The sequence below is a fragment of the Coffea arabica genome, chromosome 11e (genome assembly GCF_036785885.1).
Source record: "Coffea arabica cultivar ET-39 chromosome 11e, Coffea Arabica ET-39 HiFi, whole genome shotgun sequence".
NCBI lineage: Eukaryota > Viridiplantae > Streptophyta > Magnoliopsida > Gentianales > Rubiaceae > Coffea > Coffea arabica.
Genome location: NC_092331.1, coordinates 54014952 through 54035140, shown reverse-complemented (window position 1 = coordinate 54035140; position 20189 = coordinate 54014952). Strand labels below are relative to the sequence as shown.

Here is a 20189-nt window from a genome sequence, read left to right as displayed (position 1 = left end):
TGATGTAAAGCACAAGTGTTTCTGATGTAATTAAAATTTTTGAAAACAATAACTTATCTAAACAATTCAATTTAGTTACCAAATTAGATCTTGTTTGGATTGTCATTTTTTAAAATTTTTTATTTTTTCACAAATTTATTTCTTGATTATTTTTATTCTACACATATTAAATCGTTGTCGTACATTTTTCTACAAAAATTTAAAAAATAATTTGAAAAAGCTATTTTATTAAAGGATTTTTTTAACGGTTGTCCTAACACATTTAATACACCTAATTTATTATATATATACATATACTAACAATTATTACTATCTTTGCATTTATATATGTTTTATATACAAAGAAATAAGTTTGATGTATCTTAGGTTTAGGGTGTTTTTAGTTTTTCATTTAATAAGTTAAGTAGATATCTGCACAAAATAATCATGTCCGCTGCCTATGGTTTAGTGGTAAGGGCTTCTTATGACAAACACAAGGTTTGGTGTTCGACTCTTGGCGGCTACAATTTGGAAATCCATTTTGAAATGTTTCAAAAACCGCCGGTTTTGGAAATCCATTTTGAAATGTTTCAAAAACCGCCGGTTCACGGTCTAAGCGGGTTTTTCCGGTTCGTCCGAGTCATCCGGTTTGCAGCGGTTCTTGACTACTCTCCGGGTTTAGCTCTGGACCGGACCGTTGGCCTGTCCGGTTCGCGGTCCAACCGGTTGAACCGGCCGGTCCGGTCCGGTTCTGAAAACATTGGTTCCTTTCCGGGTTGGGTTTAATAACTATGATTGAAAGATTCCTTGTAGTTTTTTTCTTTTGACTTTTCCTTGTGGTCTGTGGTGGATTCCTCTCGCCGCATGATGGCCGCGACTATTGCTTCAGCTTTACATGGATTTTTTGCAACGAACATGAAATAATTTCCTTACTCTAGTCAAGGAACAGCGAAGGCATTGGTTCGTCTAAAATTGTGAGATCGATTTAATTTTATTTTTTTCTTTTATTTATTGGTATTCGCATATCTCTTGGTTGCAGTGCTTATGATTGTTTAATTAATTGATTGTCTTGGATCTGGATAATTAGTTAATTTGATAATCTATTGTTAATTGGGACGTTAAATCCGTAATTGTTTAATTGTCTCAAGATAGTGACAACTGGCATGATTAGATTTGTGTCAGAGGGATACGCGGGCTAATCTAAAATAATTCTGGTAGTGCGTTATTTGATTAGAATAGGACTCCTCTAATACGTAAGGCAATTGAGAAATTAAATCTTACGGGCGTACCTAAGATTATTTCTCAATTAGAGTAGTGATTAACGGGCGTACCTTAATCACCGACACAGTAAGGAGGGGTTGACTGTCATCGCTTGTTTGGTAGTTATAACCTATTTATTAGTAAATAATTAGAATTGCCTTTGTTTCAATGATCAATTAGGTGAACCATTGCTAAAGTTATTCCTTGGCTAGATTCTTAATTATCACTCGTTTGATTTTAGTAAATTGTTATTTAATTTCTAGTTGGCTATTTTATTTTTATTATTTTACTTGTAGTTGAATTCCTTTAATTGTCACCCCTTGATATAAAAACACTCCCTTTGTCACTGTGAATTTGAAAAGAAACAGTTACTCCCAGTCTCTATGGATTCGACCCTACTCACCACTATCTACAGAAATTACTTTTAATTTGAGCAAATTTTATTATTGCACAGGCTTCGACAACCTGTCATGTAGTGCTGACTAAAAGGCATTAGAAAGAGTTGATGCTAAACATCAGAAAAACTAGCTCCTTTGGTTTCCATAAATTTTGAATTTGCCCATTAACATTTCAATTCAACATCTCCATTTGTAGTTTGTACTATGAACAAAACCTTATGCAACTTTTGGACTAGGACCCGCCCTCCCATGCAATTTATGCTCTTTCAATTCAGAAGAACTCATTATACACTTTTCGCCAAGAAGTATGACTATTTATCCAGTTATGCTATAGCAAAGAATACAAAGCAAAGATTAGGGGATAATAGAGTTAATGCAGACTGAAACTACGTAAAGAGGAGGGCGATAGACATAACAAAGTGAAATGAATTAAATAAGAAGAATGCACAGAATGACTGCTTAAACATTCAAGTGCTTTGAACTATGACCATGAACTGACAGTATCAAAGACTTTGTATACCAAATGAAACTTGAAAGAAGAATACAAGCAGACAATTTTGGAACTATGATAAACCATCTGCCAGGTATGTCTATCCATTTGCAACTAGGAGACGGATGAGCATGGGCAATATATAAGAGCTTCAACAGAAATTGCTTTACTAGAATGCAGAAATCTGTATTTAAATTAAATGCAGTGAACTATGTGGACTGTGTGAAAAGAGTCAAATGCATATACCAATAACTATGTGCCCAGTAAATTACACCTTGTACTCATGGACTCGCATCCACTTTGTTGATGACCACTTTTTCCCTCTAACAACCAGGGCAACCGCCTACAGAAGCACACCAGAAGACTCATAAACAATTTACACATCTAATAACTCATGATATGAGAATGATGTTAAAAATGGCAATCATTCAATGTAGTACAAGAAGAAGGAAAAAAAGAAAAAAGACAAGCACTTGAAAACCAGTTGAGTCCTACTGCCATCAGAACTACAGTTCAATACATACTGGAATAACCTCCAAAACGGTTTCTCCACCCTCTTCAACATCTGACCTGCTCATAATAATAAAAAAAACACCCCTGCCTAGCAAAGTCAACTCGGCGGGGGACAAAAATTTTTTTTTTAAATCCAGTCAAACAACTATGACAGCTTCTGCCAGAAAAGAATCTGTCAGTCCCTTTTTTGTTTTGACTTAGCACAATAGTGTCAGCCATATAGAAAAAAAAAAGAGAAATTGCCTTACCACAGCGGATATAATTTGGTACACTATTCTTGTCAGAGCAACATTTGATCAATATTTTTTTTAGTTTTAATTTAAGGAATTAGCCCTCACATTGCCACCAATATCCTTCACGACCAGCAACAGCCTTACGAGCAAAAAATTCGACTAGTCCTTTCTCTCCCAATATGGTAGACCAAAGCTCCCATTGTAGCTTATTTTTTAGTTTCTATATGCATGTATTCTGGAATGTATATTACTTTTTATAATCATAACTATGAATTAATATATCATATATTCTTAGTGTAATTTTTTTTCCACAAGTGAATCTGGATCCACAATGATAGGGTGTCGAACCTGTACAATAATAATTACCTACTTAAGAAAAATACAAATTTTGTATATAGCGGTGAGTAGGGTCGAATCCATAGGGATTGGGGATAACTTATTTCTTTCAGAGTCCGAAGTATGGGGGTTTTTGGAGAATATAAAATAACTAATTAACTACCTAATAAAACAACTACTAGAAATAAATAGAAATTAATCAATAACCGATACGACTCTAGCCAAAGGTTCAACTTTTCAGACACGGTCCATGCAACTGATCATCGATGCAAAGATAATTCAATTACTCATTAATAGATTGGTTATAATTGTCATACACGCGATGAACAACCAGCATTTCCTTAATTTCTCGATAGTTAAGGTACGACCGTTAACAATTTCCCTAACCAATAAATAACCCTAGGTACGACCGTAGGATTTGATTACTCGATTGCATTAATAATTAAAAAAACCCAACCCTAACCAACAAACACGCTACGAGGATTTGTTTAAGTTAGATCATACGTTTCCCTAATATGAAATCAATCACGCTAGTCGCCACTGGTATTAATCAACAGAACAATTACGGATTCAATCAATTAATATGACAGTAGATTATTAGGTTAATTTGAATATCGGACCCTTAACATTCAAATAACAAAATAATCATAAGCAATTAAACCAGAAAACGTACGAATACCAATGAATAAAAGAAATAAGTAAAATAATTCGATCTCACAGATATTTGGAATCGAGTCTTTAAGTTGACCTTCGACTAGATGAAAAACTTAGCCACGTTTCATGAGAAAATCTCCACGTAATTTAACTGAGATCCAGGCCATCAAAGGAACCCAGAAAGAATAAAAACTAAACTATGCCAAAAGCTAAGCTAGAACTATTGATCCTAGCTCTCTGTACGCCCCTTTCTCTTTTAAAGCCAAAGATGACTAATGCTATCTAGTCCCGTGGTCCGTGGAAACCTTTATGGTAGGAACCTGCCTATGGTAGGAATGCCGGCAGAGAGCGACACGTGTTGGGGGCAAAACGGTCCAAACGGAGACGTTAAATTGTTGGAGAGCGCATGCATAGGGAATCAAGTAGAAGCGTGTACGGATGAAAGCAAACAGCAGACTGACTTCCGTACTATGTTATTGCAAGTCTTTCCTTTGTACCAAATATTTGGTGACCCCACTTCTTCCCCATAGCGTCTGAAGTAAGCTTCAACTTTGGCTTTCCATTATTGAAGTTCGGCTTCCACTATGGACCCGAATACCGGATGGCACAATGTAACTACATTCATTTTATATTCATTTTTACATGACATATGCATGTCATTCTTTTTAGTGGTTGCACCTTATATTCGTGAACTATCTGCAGAAAAAAAATAAAATTTTAGACTATACTAAATTTGTTATACCAAACATGTTATTCTTATTATTGTATTATTTGTTACGCCACTTTTCTTATTTTGTTAGGTCTACATTAATGCAAGTTTAATTCTTATTATGTCTCGTGTATCAGAAAATACATATTATCTTATTGACGTTGATACGTCCAATAGGTAATCAAATTGATGCTAAAATTTTAGAATGAATAAGTTGCTTTTGCATAACGGTTGTAAAGGTTTCTCGAGACTTTATGAATTATTCTTCTTGCATTTGCAAAAACAATTGCAGAAGATTTTTTGTAGGGGAAACGGAGTTAAAACTTGCTATAGGTTACTTTCCTGTATTTCAATTTTATCCTAAAGGGTAATTTGCTGTTCAACCTAATTTTATTCCAATTTTATCAAACTAGTAAATTAACTTATGAAAAATAGTGAAGTGGATAATTTATGGAGGCAAGCCGTAAATAGTGGGTGGTTAACTGTAAAACGCCTTTATGTTTATTTTATTTCGATAAATAAATTTATTTTTGAGAAAATGGTTACTCTTTCCTTATAATGCAGGAAAGCCATAAACAGCGACTGTTTTATTAGAAAACGGGCTTATTTTCTTTTTTTTTTTCGAAAAGAAAATTTTTTTTTGGAAAAATGAGTGTTAAAATAAATTTTCTTTTGATCTGATCAATTAATTTTATCTAGACATCCATACAAAAATTTATTTATCGGATAAAAAAAAATAAACCTGTTTTTGAATACAACACTAGCTCTTTATGACTTTCCGCCATTATAAGAATAGAGTACACATTTTTCCATAAAAAAAATTTATGGATAAAATAAAATTCTACATAAACCCATTTTTCAATAAAACACTAGCTCTTTATGACTTTCCTACATTATAAGAACACAGTGCCCGTTTTTCTCATAAAAAATTTTATTTATCGGATCAAATAAAAATAAACCCGTTTTCCAATAAAACACTAGTTCTTTATGATTTTTTTCCATTATAAGAACAGCGTACCCATTTTTCTATAAATAAAAAATTTTATTTATCGGCTAAACTAAAAATAAACACATTTTTCTATAAAATACTAGCTCTTTTTGACTTTCCTCCATTATAAGAATAGAGTACCCATTTTTGCATACAAAAATTTTATTTATCAGATAAAATAAAAATAGATCCTTTTTGAATAAAACACTAGCTCTTTATGGCTTTCCTCTATTATAAGAACAGAGTACCCATTTTTCATAAACTAATTTATTTATTGGATAAAATAAAAATAAATCTATTTTTCAAAATAAGCACCAGTTACTTATAGCTTTCCTCCATAAATTATCTATTTTCTTAAGTTAATTTATTAGCTGGATATAATCAGAAAAAAAATTAGGTTCAACAGCAAATTATCCTTTACGATAAGATTGAAATACAGGAAAGTAACCTATAGCAAGTTTTAACTCCATTTCCAATACAAAAAACCTTCTGAAATTCTTTTTGCAAACGCAAGACACCTAATTCATAAAGTCTCAAGAAACCTTTACAACCGTTATGCAAAAGTAACTTATTCATTCTAAATTTTTACTATCAATTTGATTATCTGTTGCACGTATCCACCTGAATAGGATATTATGTATTTTCTGGGACACGAGACATAATAACAATTACACTTGTATTAATGTAGACCCAACAAAATGAGAGAAATAGCGTAACAATTAATACACTAATAAGAATAACAGAGTTGGTATAACAAAATTAGTATAGTCCAGAATTTTTTTTTTCTGCAGATAGTTCACGAATATGAGATAGTCCATAATTTTGAGAACTCTAAAATATATATTACAGAGATTTTTTTTGTTAGGATCCAAACACGGAATAAATAACTATTGAGATATCAAGTGCACAATAATTTAATGGCAAATAAGTCACAAGCATGAAAGATAAACGACACACAATATTTAACGTGGTTCGGCTCCACCATTGAGCCTACGTCTACGGAGAGAAACCTGTTCTTTATTATGAGAGGAAAACCCTATACAAGAATACAACTTGAACCAAGCCTAACCCTTGTATACCATCTCTCATCTCCCAAGAACTCTCTCTCACACCCCATGTATAAGGCTATATGATGCCCCTTGTGTCTCCTTGTGTGTTTCTTTTGTGTGTTTCTCTGTGTAGTATGCCAACCCATCTATTTATAGGGAACATTACTGCCAAAAAATCAAATAACAATTGGAAACCAATACTATTTCCTAAACTTGCATAGAATAACTTCTAATCCTAAACTAAATAGAATATTTCTTGACTACTACTTCAAGTAACTAAAACCAATTAGAAAACTAGTTACTTTCACACAAAATAAGAATTCTACCTAAAAGAAATTAAACCAATTTCCTAACATTTTTAAATATACGTTAAAGTTTATAAAAAAAATGCTAATCTAAATGCAATCAACAATTTTAGAGGTACAAGACAGGAGAAAGATTTTTTTTTCTAAAAATGGAAGAAAATAAATTGGCTATAATTTATTTTTTTATATTATAAGTTTTGATATATGAGTATGACATAATATGTTTTGTTGGGTACTGATAAATTGATTTTTTTTAGAAAACTCTTCTCACCTTACCACCCAACCTAACCCTCTCCTTAAATGCGTTAACAATTTCTCTATCATGTAAATCATTATAAATTAAAATTTTTTCAACATGTTAAACATACACTTCTTTAAACTTTTTAGTCTATATATATATATATATATATTATTCTGTACCACAATATATAAATATATACAATATTATTTTAATTTGAAATATAATCCCGTGCATAGCACGGGTCAAAATACTAATATATATGTATTGCAGAAGGAATTTTGGATAAGGAGCTTTCCAAATTGTCATGTTGTATGAATACTATTTTATTACAATTTTACATTTCTAAAATTAAGAAATGTTTACCTGACAACTAATCCTATAACTGGTCGTACAAATCCTATAATCATGCTCATGTTTGTCCCACATTTCCCTCATGTTTTCCCTTCTAACCCATAAATTAAAACTCCTAAATTTTAACTAACAGATAATAACCACCCATGTAAAATGATATCTGCAAATTTCAATTAATGTCTCACATTTACTGCTGATTTTACTGAGACTAATAACTAACAGTTATTACTGACATTCACATCTTACACTTATCACAATACTCATAGTAATAACTAACTGTTAATTTAAGAAATTCGTAACTAGGAAAGTCACATATCCAAAATTTAGGAGCATGTTTCAATTATAATTTTCACAATTCAACGTATTTTGTAGTCATAATATAGTTTACTCTCACAATCATTTACAAAACTGATGCTCACTAATCCAATTCACCCATTTCATTTTTCATCATATAAATTCAATACAGTGAAAAAATTATGTTTCATACATTCACCATAGATAAATCTCAGTTACAAACATTTCAGTCAGTGACAAAGCCAACATTTTATTTTAGAGGGACTAAAATGGGTACTCTGTTTTTATAATAGAGGAAACCCATAATGAGTTACTGTTTTACTGAAAAATTGATTTATTTTTATTTCATCTGATAAATAAATTTGTTTATGCAAAAATGGGTAATCTGTTCTTATAATAGAGGAAAGCCATAAAGAGCTAGTGTTTTATTCAAAAACGAATTTTTATGCTTTTTATCCGATAAATAAATTTGTTTATGTGAAAATTGGTGTTAAAGAGGTGGTATTTGATGAAAAAATGATACTTTACGATACCAATGGATAACAGTTCAAACACAATCATAGATTTGACATTTTAAATAGTGAAGAATCGGTTCCGTTTGGATTAGATATTTTTCGGGATATTTTTTTAAAAACAGCACTATAGTCCTTCAAACATGAACTACAAGTATTGTACGTATCTACTATTATTTTCCCTTTTAGACCATTCCTTTTGACTTATGTGCTTTCTCGTAGAACATTTTCATTCATTTTTTTAAAAAGCAAAAAATATTAATTAAATATGTACAAATCGAAAAAAAATACTATTTTAATTATTGTCACTTTGCTCATATGTTGCAAGACTGATAAGAAAACCGTGAAGCGTTGCTATTTTTATGAATGATAACTTTTCCTGTAAATGGCTAGCTCTTTATGGCTTTCCTTTATTATATGTCAATGCACCTGTTTTTAACGACCGTTTTACATCTCATTTATTTAGTACTTTAAATAATGATATTCAGAATGTTTCTTTCCCTTTTATACCAACTACTTTAACTTGTGGATTTTTGTGCTCTGAGGAAAAATGTTTTCGCTTTGTTTCTTTTAAAACTCCAAAAGAAAAAATTAATTTCCCTACAAATTTCAAAAATACTTATTTATTCACATACGATCAAGTATGTATACAAGTATATTAACAGTACATACTAAGTAAGGTACTCAGTTTTAATCATTAATAATACATTTTAGTGTTATTTCAAATAACACTAAAATATGGCCTTCGTATAAGTTTTTTAAGCATAATACAATATTTTAGCCATACATTAGCATATTTTTGTCATTAATCAAATTAACTATGTTATCAGTAAAAATCACTATTTATGTATACAAACAAACTTTTACTTCAAATAAAATTACACCCTCAAAAGTCAAAAGTATATTTGCGATATACTTTTGTAATTTATCTCTTTAAAAAGTATGTTTCATATTACTTACAATTTACCTTTTCGATTGCAAAACTTACTAATTTATTACGTTAACTTACTATTTTAGATGAGAAATTTAATCCCTTATTTTTACCTATAATCCTATTCAAGTGGATAGGTCTAACGGGTTATCAAATGATCGCTAAAATTTTTATAACCAATTACATCATGTCTAAAACTATTTTGTTTACCGTAACGATAGTTATGAGACCATTTTACCGGATGCTTAAGCTGAACACTTGGGTACTAAATTTATATGTGTATATAAATATATTGAAGGCTTCAATATCTTTGTGTTTCGCGTTGCTGTTGAACTACTACGTTTACCTCTGCTCCACTTTTCCTTCTTTCAAGTTATTATCCCTGACACGTGTGACATTTACATTTATTATTTGTTAAAACTTAAGTACCTTCTTTGTCCAAGGCATTTCCAATATTTTTCCGTTCCTAACGGGTACAACTGCAAATGCATAAATGCCAGTGGTTCTGACGTGTAATTACCCTTCCCTGCCCCAACCTACTGATTTGGAAAACGGAAGTCCGAACTTGTGCTTTTTTTGCTTCTGGCCAAAGACCAAAATTTGAGATTTGCTCTTCACGCGTTCTCCAACAATTTAACATCTCCGTTTGCAATCCATCCACCTGCAACATGTGTCGGCCTCTGGAGGCCTTCCTACCATAGGCACGGTCAACGCGTTCCTACCATAAAGGTATCCCTGTACGTTTCTTTTCCAAAGAATCACTAATGATCAATCTTTTCCGCGTGGTCCCTGCCGAAATTGAAGTAAAAGAGTACAAGCCGTGAACTGCCTGGAACGGTTGTCTCTGACAACCGTCCAGGCCCCTCGTCCGTGAACTGAAGCCCTGCCGACTTTTTCTCCTTCTTGTTTCCTATTGCTAGGCAAAGACTTCCTTGTAGCTTCATGCAGGCCAGTTTTGTGAGGCTTTTTAGACTCTTTTACGTGTGGGGCAATTTCCTTCTGCAGGTCCCTTTTTTAGCACTTTTCAAATTGCTTTCCTGTAGATAGGTCCAAATATCAAATATAAGTATATATCAACAATTTAAAATACTATTTGGCAAGAACAAAGGGAAAATTAATAATAAAATAACTAACAATTAACACCCTATCACATAATTTATGATACAAAAACTCTATTCAATTGTGTGGATGTGATAAAGTCACATAATTCTTTACTCCCTAAGATGTCATTTTTATACACTTTTAGCTCCCGAGCTATAATATGTACCATTTAAGTCACCAAACAATTTAACGTGTAAACTTTTGGACTTTCTATCAATTTTTGCAGTTTGAACTAATGGAATAAAGGAATAAAATTGTCCGTCCACAAAATAATGAAGGGACAACAAGCTTTTAGCTCTTCTTTCTCTTATTGAAGTTTTCAGAGACATAATAATTTTAGCTTGGCTTGGAGTAGTATATACCTTTTATCATTCCTTGAAAATTGTTATACTCAAAATGCCACAGAGAATGGTGAAACACTGGAATTGCTTGTCATATCAATTACTCTACAAAACATAACAACGAAAGTTGAAGAAAAATACATAAAAACTAGTCTGAGGAAATTGAGAAGGTTAAAATTGAGAATGTTACTAAAAATAGGATAGGATGATAAATGAGAATTTGTAATCTTGGGCAGTAATTAAAGTGTGTTTTTAATACTTGGAAAAGCATTCTGTAATAATCTACAATCAAATGATAAAATTTAACAAGACCTTAGTCTGTAAATAATATAACTAATTTTGAAAGTATTGAAGTAAATCATCTAGAATACATGCCTGGCAATTCTGTATTTAGTCTAACACTGCACAACTTCCTATCCCTCTATTTTGTTAGTTCATTGTTATTAATGACTTGAAACCTAGAAACGAATTTGTATTTATCGCATCCTCAAGGTGGATCAACTACAAACCATAAACAAATATATTTTTCAATAAACACACCCAATAGATTTGAGACTTGGACTCTCATGGTTCTCTGTCAAGATAGCATCCTCAAGGTTGACCAAGTCTTGTTAAAGGTAGTGATTGTAATGATATGTGATTATCACCAATAGACTAGGAGAGCATGCACTAACGTGACAAGACAAGCAATTTAGAATTCTCCATAACCATTATTACTACTATTTGGAACTAACCCAATGATGTCCAAAGAGAGGAATTAATCTTCCCCCAGTGGGCATTTAATTCCTAGCAAGTAAGGGACAACAAAACATCAGTATCCAGAGAATAGAGCAGCAGGTCTTCATCAAGACAGCGTCCTTAGTGAATGTGGTCTTCATCAAGACAAGCTGCTTAAATTGTCCAAAAATACTGGGAAAGACCCAAAGAGATCGAGAATACACTTGAATTGGTTGCTTGGGTTACATTCCTTCAATGCTAAATGAAAGAGATCGAGAATACACTTGAAAATCTACCATGACAATTGTCAGCCGTGGGGTACAAATGACAATTTCACACTTACGAGTCAATAGTTGGTATTTAACTTAGTTTTAAATTGTGAAAAATTAAAAACATATGTCTCAGAGATAGAGTCAAGGCTATATTTTTTATTCAACCTGGTTATCCAGTTTTGCAATTGAAATACGACGACGACATTTTGTGGAAAAATATTAAGTCAACCGCAAGTATGTGCCTATATAAGTGCTGCCCAAGGTCACAATGTACTCATGTTCTATATTTGTTTGGCATGCCTCAAGTTTTATTTACCTCTATATAAGCAATGCAGAGAACTTATTTTCTTTTCGTTGCAGCCTTGCTACTGTTGCACTTTATAACAACAAGCTCAGCTAGCGCAAGTGTTGCCAACAACCAAAACAACACTATCGATCTGAATGCACTTCTGGCCTTCAAATCCACAATTTTCGATCCTCAAAGGATCATCCCAACCAACTGGTCCACTTCTACCTCTGTTTGCAACTGGATTGGTATCACTTGTAATGCTCGTCATCATAGAGTCGCAGCCATTGACCTTTCTTACATGGGAATTGCAGGAACTATACCTCCACAGTTGGGTAATCTTTCTTTTCTCGTCAGGTTGAATGTTATGAATAACAGCTTTCATGGACATCTTCCAACCGAGCTATCTCGTCTACGCCGATTGAAGTACATCAACTTGGAAGATAATGCCTTTGAAGGAGAACTACCGTCATGGTTGGGAGGTTTAACTGCACTCCAATACTTATCCTTCCGAGATAACGGATTTTCAGGTTCATTATCAGGCAGGCTCTCTAATTTCACAAATTTAGAGACCATCAGGTTGGGTTTCAACTTTTTTACTGGAAATCTTTCAGAAGAATTCAGCGCTCTACCGAAATTGACAGTTTTGGACATTCAACATAACCAACTTGTTGGCCCTCTACCATGGGATTTGTTTAACCTCTCCTCATTGCAAATTATTAGTTTTACGAATAATAGCTTATTGGGTTACCTTCCAGCACATATCTGCGATCATCTCCCACAACTTAAAGGGCTTTACTTATCATGGAATTACTTTGAAGGTGAAATTCCATCAGGCATCGGAGAATGTTCAATACTCCAAGTTTTATCCTTGTCTTACAACAAATTCCGAGGATATATACCAAAAGAAATTTGGAATCTAACCACTCTTACACAAATAATTTTGGGTGGGAACGACCTGACAGGTAAGTGCCAACTTGACTTTGTTTTGGGTGGGAAAAATTCTTGTGTATTTCGAGCACCAATTGATCGCAGATTTAAATGCTTGCAGGGTGTGGAGAAACACTTAATGTTTAAGTAAATTAAGTTCAAACTTAAATGTTTAAGTAGACTGAATATAAGCAAAGCTCCTTCTTTTTGCATTCCTTGTTCATCAATGATTACATGGGGATGTTTGAAATATTTTGGTTAAGCCGCTAACTTGTTACACCAATGGCCTTGCCGGGTTGATGTCTAGGCCGGGATTAATGACTATGCCAAACACACAATTTTGTTGATGTAAGAAATAAAATTGTGAAAGAAGGATCAATTAACAGTATGTATACTAATGGGTAGAGTAGTCTTTTTGTACAAAACCATTGGTTCTGATGGATTACATCTCTCTTGCCTTTGAATCCAAAGCATAAGGATGTTAAAAGTATATTTTCAAGCCACATGGGTGGTTTTGAGTAATTTCCCGTTAAACTTTTTGGACATTTGAAACTTCATGGCTTTACCGTCTATGAAAGAAAATGTAAAAAGTATTAATTTCGATATTCATATTTAGATTTTATATCAATTTTATTTCTAATTTATGCACACATTTAAAAATCCATTGACATAGGCATAGAGATTGGCACCAAAATGACCTCCAATTTTTGGAAGTGTATGTAATCGTCATTTTGTCAATATTTATGAGAGATTTACATGATACTGTTTGAAACTAAACTGAAGATCCTTAGAATTCTGAAATGCATATATGTTATATACATATAATTATGCCATGCCGTGAATTATATTTATCATGATGCCATGATTTTTGAGCAGGTGAAATTCCAAAAGCCATTGACAATCTCTATAATTTGGAGATACTAGCCATGGAGCGTGCTAATGTGACAGGTAAAAATCTTGATACATTTTGGCATGAGATCTATTTAATTATTCCATCATTAGAATACTTTTCTCAAACTTGAATTTGAGCCAAAACGAATGGACTCTTTTTCATACGTCAATTGGTCAGTCATACTAGTGCACTGCATAAGCCAAAACGATTTTGATCAGCTTGATCTCAATATGCTACAGCCTACATCTATAACTCAACTTCAAATTTCAATTGATTGCACTTCAAAAATAGAGATACTGATAGGGGGCTAACAGATTATACAATGGGAAAAAGGAAGATGAGGAAGTACTTAGAGAGAGGGTACACATGGTCGAGGTTCAACAGGGTCAACTGGTCTGGATTTCGTTTGCCCCTTTTGACAATGTCATGTTATTTCGTTTGCAACATTGTCTCAAAATGTTTTGTCATTTCCAAAATTGTCAATGAATTATACCACTTGCTTTCCAGTCTTTACCCCTGAATTAGTTGGCATGCTTCCTCTTTCATTAAATTTAGCTACTTGACTTTAGATATGTGAGATACAAAAGTTTTGCCATGTTGTCATGCTTTGGTTACTACTCATCTAGGCAAAAATTCTACAAAATGGTATAGCAGTTTGTACCAATGAGTACGGATCAAGTACATGGAAGACACAAATACAATTACTGATGTCAAAGTGGTTTCGATCAGGCACACGAGCTGTAAATTTTATCGAGAGACATAAGGCTCAGTACAAGTTAAGAGTACCAAGGTGCTGTTGTGATAGGGTTGTGGGGCCCAAATTGATTGAACATAAAGATGATTGAAAGAACTGAAAGTGCAGGGCTTTAAGTATGGTGGGCAGAGTTGGGGAATTAAAAAGGTAACTTGTTAGTGGTTGAAGCACTTGACGAGGACAATTAAACCAATCATGGGTAGGAGGAAAATGATCGTAAATTAATATGTACAATTAATTAAACCAATCATAGGAGAAATGATTATTAATTATTAAGTTAATAAATTGTAAATGAGTAAACGAATGGTTAATTAATTAGTTGAAATGGAATATGATATGCGTGGGGTGTGTATATATAAATAATCTCTACCTCAAGTTTTAAATTTGTAACTTTCTAAATACCTCATACACAACTGTAAGTATACAGATCATATTTGAGTATATGATATTAAGAATCGATCACACAAATAAGAGTGATCAATTATCGATACTATTCGAACTCCTTTATTATTTAGACGCTCACTGATACAAACATATAATAAAAAGGAAATAAATCAATAATATAAAGCTCCTAGGGAATGGAATTCATAACCATTTTTAACTAGCAATATTACTTGGGCAATTGAACATTAGTTCCTTGGTTAGTTATGACTTAATTTCCTTATGCACGTGAAATCTATTTTTGTAGTGAATCAACTATACTTATAACCAATTTATATCTACTCTCGTGGTTGTGAAATTCGTTACAATTTCATGAGCTTCTATGAAATTACTATAAAGCAAGTCATAAAGGTAGACCTCTACTCTCGTAAGTGTATTTTTTAAATTTAGTACTTTCTTGAACTAACATTGAATTACAACTTTTATTGATAATCCAATATCTTTAAATAATCACAACTAATAGCCAATTAATCCTGATTATAAGAATCAAAAGTACTAAATAACTTACTCAAAACAATAGCATCAACCTCCCAAGCAAATCTCACAAACAAATCATAGCTAGTTCATACAACCCGAGGCATGAAACGTTAGCTAAATATAAAGCAAATGAAAATACAATCCAATATTGTATTAAAACTAACAAAGGAATCAAATACAAGAGTTAAAATGTTAGAAAAGATCAAACCATTGTCCCTAGAGCTCAACTTCTCCATCTTCATCTCCCTTTGTTCCCTTGTTGAGCTAATACAAAAATTGAAGAACAACCCACTAATTGTAAATTAATCCTACAGTAATCCAACCTCGACTAAGAAGACTAAGGATTTCTAGTTTAAATCTACATTTTGATAGTGTTTTTCTCCCTCTTTTTGTTTACAAAAATCATCCAAGAGAAGTCTCATTAATAGGGAAAAGGAAAGGCTCAATTATTATGCAAGTCGTTCAAGTTGTGTTGCTTTTCTGACTCAAATCCGGCCGACAATCCGTGCACAGATTGTTGGAGTCGGCTAGATTGCTCCCTTGTTTATGCTGAAAAATTGCAGGAAAAATACTTCCAAAGTGGTTCCACGAGGTGATCCATGGACCTGAGGTCCACGGATCCGTTCACAGATCCATCCTTTTGCTTTGTTCTTCATTAGTCTTTTGCCCTCTACCTGCAATTCATTCTGCAGGAATCCGAGCCCATTCATGTGGAAATTTCTACTTGAATAAAGCTGAATTAGCTTTTGTTTAAAAAATCAAATTTGTAGCCCTTTTTGATAGTTTTCCAATGACTCAAGAATCAAGTCATTTTGAGATTTGGGAACTGAATTATGATGAAAATACTAGTGATTGGTTAGATATCATTATATGAGAAAAGCACTTCAGTAATTTGGATTTTTCACTATGAAAACATGAGAACTGGATCTTGTAGTTCGCATAAGAATTGTAGTCCTTCCTCTTAGCTTTAAAATGATTTAAAAATCATCTCAATTCAAGTTTTGTAACTCAAGCTATAGCCAATGTACCAAAATGCATTTTTGCTGCCAATGCTTTTCTTCTTGTTTCTTGATTGCATTTCATCCCTTGCTCCTTCATGTCACATGATCTCCACTTAAAATCATCAACAATCATGCAAGTATCTTCTCACTTCCCTTCAATTGATGATTGAATTATCAAAATCTATAAAAACATGAAAGTTCCGCACTTAAGTCCATAGAAATGCAAATTTTCTCACTTAACCACCAAAATGCAAAAACCTAGTTATTCGACTTGAACTTGAATGAAAACACACTAAAATACACATAGGTAACCATACATAAATATGCAAAACAAGCACTTATCAGAATATTTGTAGGAGAAATGATATGTTGTTGCATGATTGTTCATTATATTTGTGGGCATAACATAAAGAAATTTTAAAAAAAAAGCATTTGTAATAGTATTATACCAAATTAATGCGAATGAATTGATGACATAATAACCGGAGTGCATATAGGTGAAATTTAATTAGACTATATTTGTCACTTTTAAATTTTCAATATTATCATCACGGTCACTTAATTATATTTTTATCATTTGATTAACATGTTGCCTGTGTATTGTCCACCAATAGCACAACTAACTTTCACCGCTAACCAACAACAAACATTATAATTACCAAATTTGTTAAAATAATATTAAAAAAGCTTTTAAAAGATCAAAGTTTTTTCATTTATTAAAATTTTTTACTGATTTCTTCCATATAAAAAATGATTTTTTTAAATTGCACGTAAATTGAGTGTGCCCTTTATCACTAGTAATGCTAATGGTATTCCTACTAATGTATACATGCTTGAAATCAAATATTCGTATTGATTAGACTATATAGTGATACAGTTAAGAATACTTTTTAATAGGTGTAAATACAAAAATATAACTCCTCATTGTCTATTCTAAAATCTTCACATTTTTTTCTTACCAATTTGATTTGTCAGGTATAATACCTCAAGAGGTTGGTAATCTTAGCAAGTTGGAAGTACTACACATGGGAGAGAATAGGTTAAAAGGTCCCATCCCGCTGAAACTTTTCAATAGTTCAACTGTACGACTTATTGCTCTCACGGAGAATGATTTATCAGGCGAGCTTCCATCAACTATAGGTGCTTTCTTACCCAATCTTGAGGAACTCTACCTTGAGGGAAATGAATTCACTGGAACTATACTAACGTCCATCTCAAATGCTTCTAGGCTCAGAATGCTACACCTTGGTATGAACCATTTTACTGGTGCAATTCCTCATTCTCTTGGAAACATGAGATTACTGGAACAGTTTGCTATATGGCAAAATAATTTTTCTGAGGACTCGCTATCCAAAGAGTTGAGCTTCATCATATCCCTATCAAACTGCAAACATTTAAGAAGGTTGTGGATAGGTAAGAATCCTCTGAATGGCTTCCTCCCAAAGTCTATCGGAAATCTTTCTAGCTCAATCCAATCCTTTCATGCAGGTAGTTGTGGAATCAAAAGTGAAATTCCAAGTTCGATTGGTAATTTGAGCAACTTAGTAGATCTGTTCTTTCAAAACAATAGTTTGACAGGGTTAATTCCCACTACAATCAAATGGTTCTTGAAGCTTCAGAGGATAGATCTAAGCAACAATCAAATACTAGGTGCTATTCCAAGTGAGTTTTGTAATTTGTTGAACTTAGGAGAATTAAAACTTGGACAAAATATGTTCTCTGGTATGGTGCCTTCTTGTTTAGGAAACGTTACAACACTCAGATATGTTTATCTCAATTCTAACAATTTAAGTTCTATGATACCAAAAAGCTTTTGGAGCCTCAGATATATTTTGGAGCTAGACATGTCAGGAAATTATTTGACAGGTTCTTTGCCTGCTGAAATTGGAAACTTCAAGGCATTAGTCTATTTGAACCTTTCAAATAATCAATACTTGGGTAGGATACCCAGCACTATTGGAGCACTACAGGATTTGCAAGAACTCTCCTTGGAACGTAACAAGCTACAAGGATTGATACCAGATTCCATGAAGAATATGTTGCAGTTACGGCATTTGGATCTATCTTTTAACAATCTGGAAGGTGAAATTCCCAACTCATTACAGGTACTGCCAGATCTCCAATACTTTAATGTGTCCTACAACAGATTGAGAGGACCGATTCCTCATGGAGGGCCGTTTGCAAATTTCACGAACCTATCTTTTCTCTCAAATGAAGCATTGTGTGGCGGTCCTTGGCTCCAACCTTGTGCAAGTACATTTGAGCATGAATCAAGGACAAAAAGGATAGTCATGATTGTTCTGTTGACATCAGGATCTGTCATATTAGCCTTGGTGATTTCAATTTTTTTGATGAGGCTAAAGTTGAGAAAGAAAACTCTAGCTCCGAATCAGAACTTGCTTCCCATGGCGACATTTGAAAGGGCATCCTTCTATGAACTTAGACAAATAACAAATGGATTCAGCGAGAGTAACTTACTTGGCTCGGGGAGCTTTGGTTCAGTTTACAAGGGAATTCGCGAAAATGGGATGGTTTGGGCCATAAAGGTATTCGATTTGCAGCTAGAAGGTGCATTTAAAAGCTTTGATCGAGAATGTGAAGTCTTAAGCTGCCTTCGTCATCGAAATTTAACTAGAGTAATTACTGCTTGCTCTAGCCTTGACTTTAAGGCTTTGGTGCTCGAATACATGCCCAATGGAAGCCTTGAGAAATGGCTTCATGTAAACCGTCATGTCCTAAGTATCAGGCAAAGGTTGGGTATCATGATAGATGTGGCTTGTGGTTTGGAATATCTCCACTATGGCTATTCAATGCCTATAGTTCACTGTGACTTGAAGCCTAGCAATATTCTCCTAGATGAAGACATGGTTGGACATATTTGCGATTTTGGAATTGCGAAGTTGTTGGGAGATGGAGAATCTGTGGTACAAACAAAGACTCTTGCTACATTTGGATATATTGCCCCAGGTGACTTTTCTTGATTCCAATTTCAAATTTTTTATGTCATTCAAATTAAAGTTTCAACTTTAATGGCTAGTACAGTATGTGAAATTTAAAAATTTTGAAAATATGTAAAATTGGTGAACTGGTACTAGTACTTGACTTTAACAACTAGTTTCAAATTTTTTGATGCTAGAGTATGGACTGGAAGGATTGATTTCAACAAGTAGTGATGTTTATAGCTTTGGGATTATATTGATGGAGACATTTACAAAAAGAAAGCCTAAGGATGAGATGTTTACAGAAGAATTAAACCTCAGGCGTTGGATACAAGAATGCTCACCAGATTCTGTGATTCAAGTTATAGACGCAGACTTGTTTCATCCTGAAGATAAAACGGTACAAAGGAAGATTAAATGCATATCGTCTATCTTGCAACTTAGTTTAAGTTGCACGACAGATGCTCCTGAGGAGAGAATAAACATGAAAGAAGTTCTAGGAGCATTGCAGAAGATCAAACTTCAGTTTATCAAAGATATCACGCCTTAAAATAGATAGTAATAGGAATATAGGATAAGTTTTTATTCATAGCATTTCTGTAAGATTTAATTTTCAGTTTTGGGACTTGTGACTTAAATCTATAGAATCCAGGCATTTCTGTATTTGATGCCTGGTGGATGGATGGGCCATGGATCCATGAATGGTTGATTTCCTGTTTGTTACTTAGAAACGTTTCGGTTATAGATTCAAGTGAGCCCATTCTGTGCTTTAGTATTTTGTAAAGGATTCTCTCA

General features: G+C 33.3%; 2 protein-coding genes across 2 annotated transcripts; both read left to right on the top strand.

The window, feature by feature from the left end:
• Nucleotides 1-12003: 12003 nt before the first annotated feature.
• Nucleotides 12004-18670, top strand: LOC113718523 (uncharacterized). Its single transcript, XM_072072151.1, has 5 exons — nucleotides 12004-12925; nucleotides 13767-13838; nucleotides 17431-17943; nucleotides 18322-18560; nucleotides 18602-18670. Exons 1-5 carry the CDS (start codon nucleotides 12004-12006, stop codon nucleotides 18668-18670), a joined length of 1815 nt encoding a protein of 604 aa, XP_071928252.1.
• A 39-nt stretch (nucleotides 18671-18709) lies between these two features.
• On the top strand, nucleotides 18710-19950 carry LOC140021744 (probable LRR receptor-like serine/threonine-protein kinase At3g47570). The gene is made up of 2 exons (XM_072073045.1): nucleotides 18710-19422; nucleotides 19592-19950. Exons 1-2 carry the CDS (start codon nucleotides 18747-18749, stop codon nucleotides 19942-19944), a joined length of 1029 nt encoding a protein of 342 aa, XP_071929146.1. The 5' UTR covers nucleotides 18710-18746; the 3' UTR covers nucleotides 19945-19950.
• Nucleotides 19951-20189: the final 239 nt, after the last annotated feature.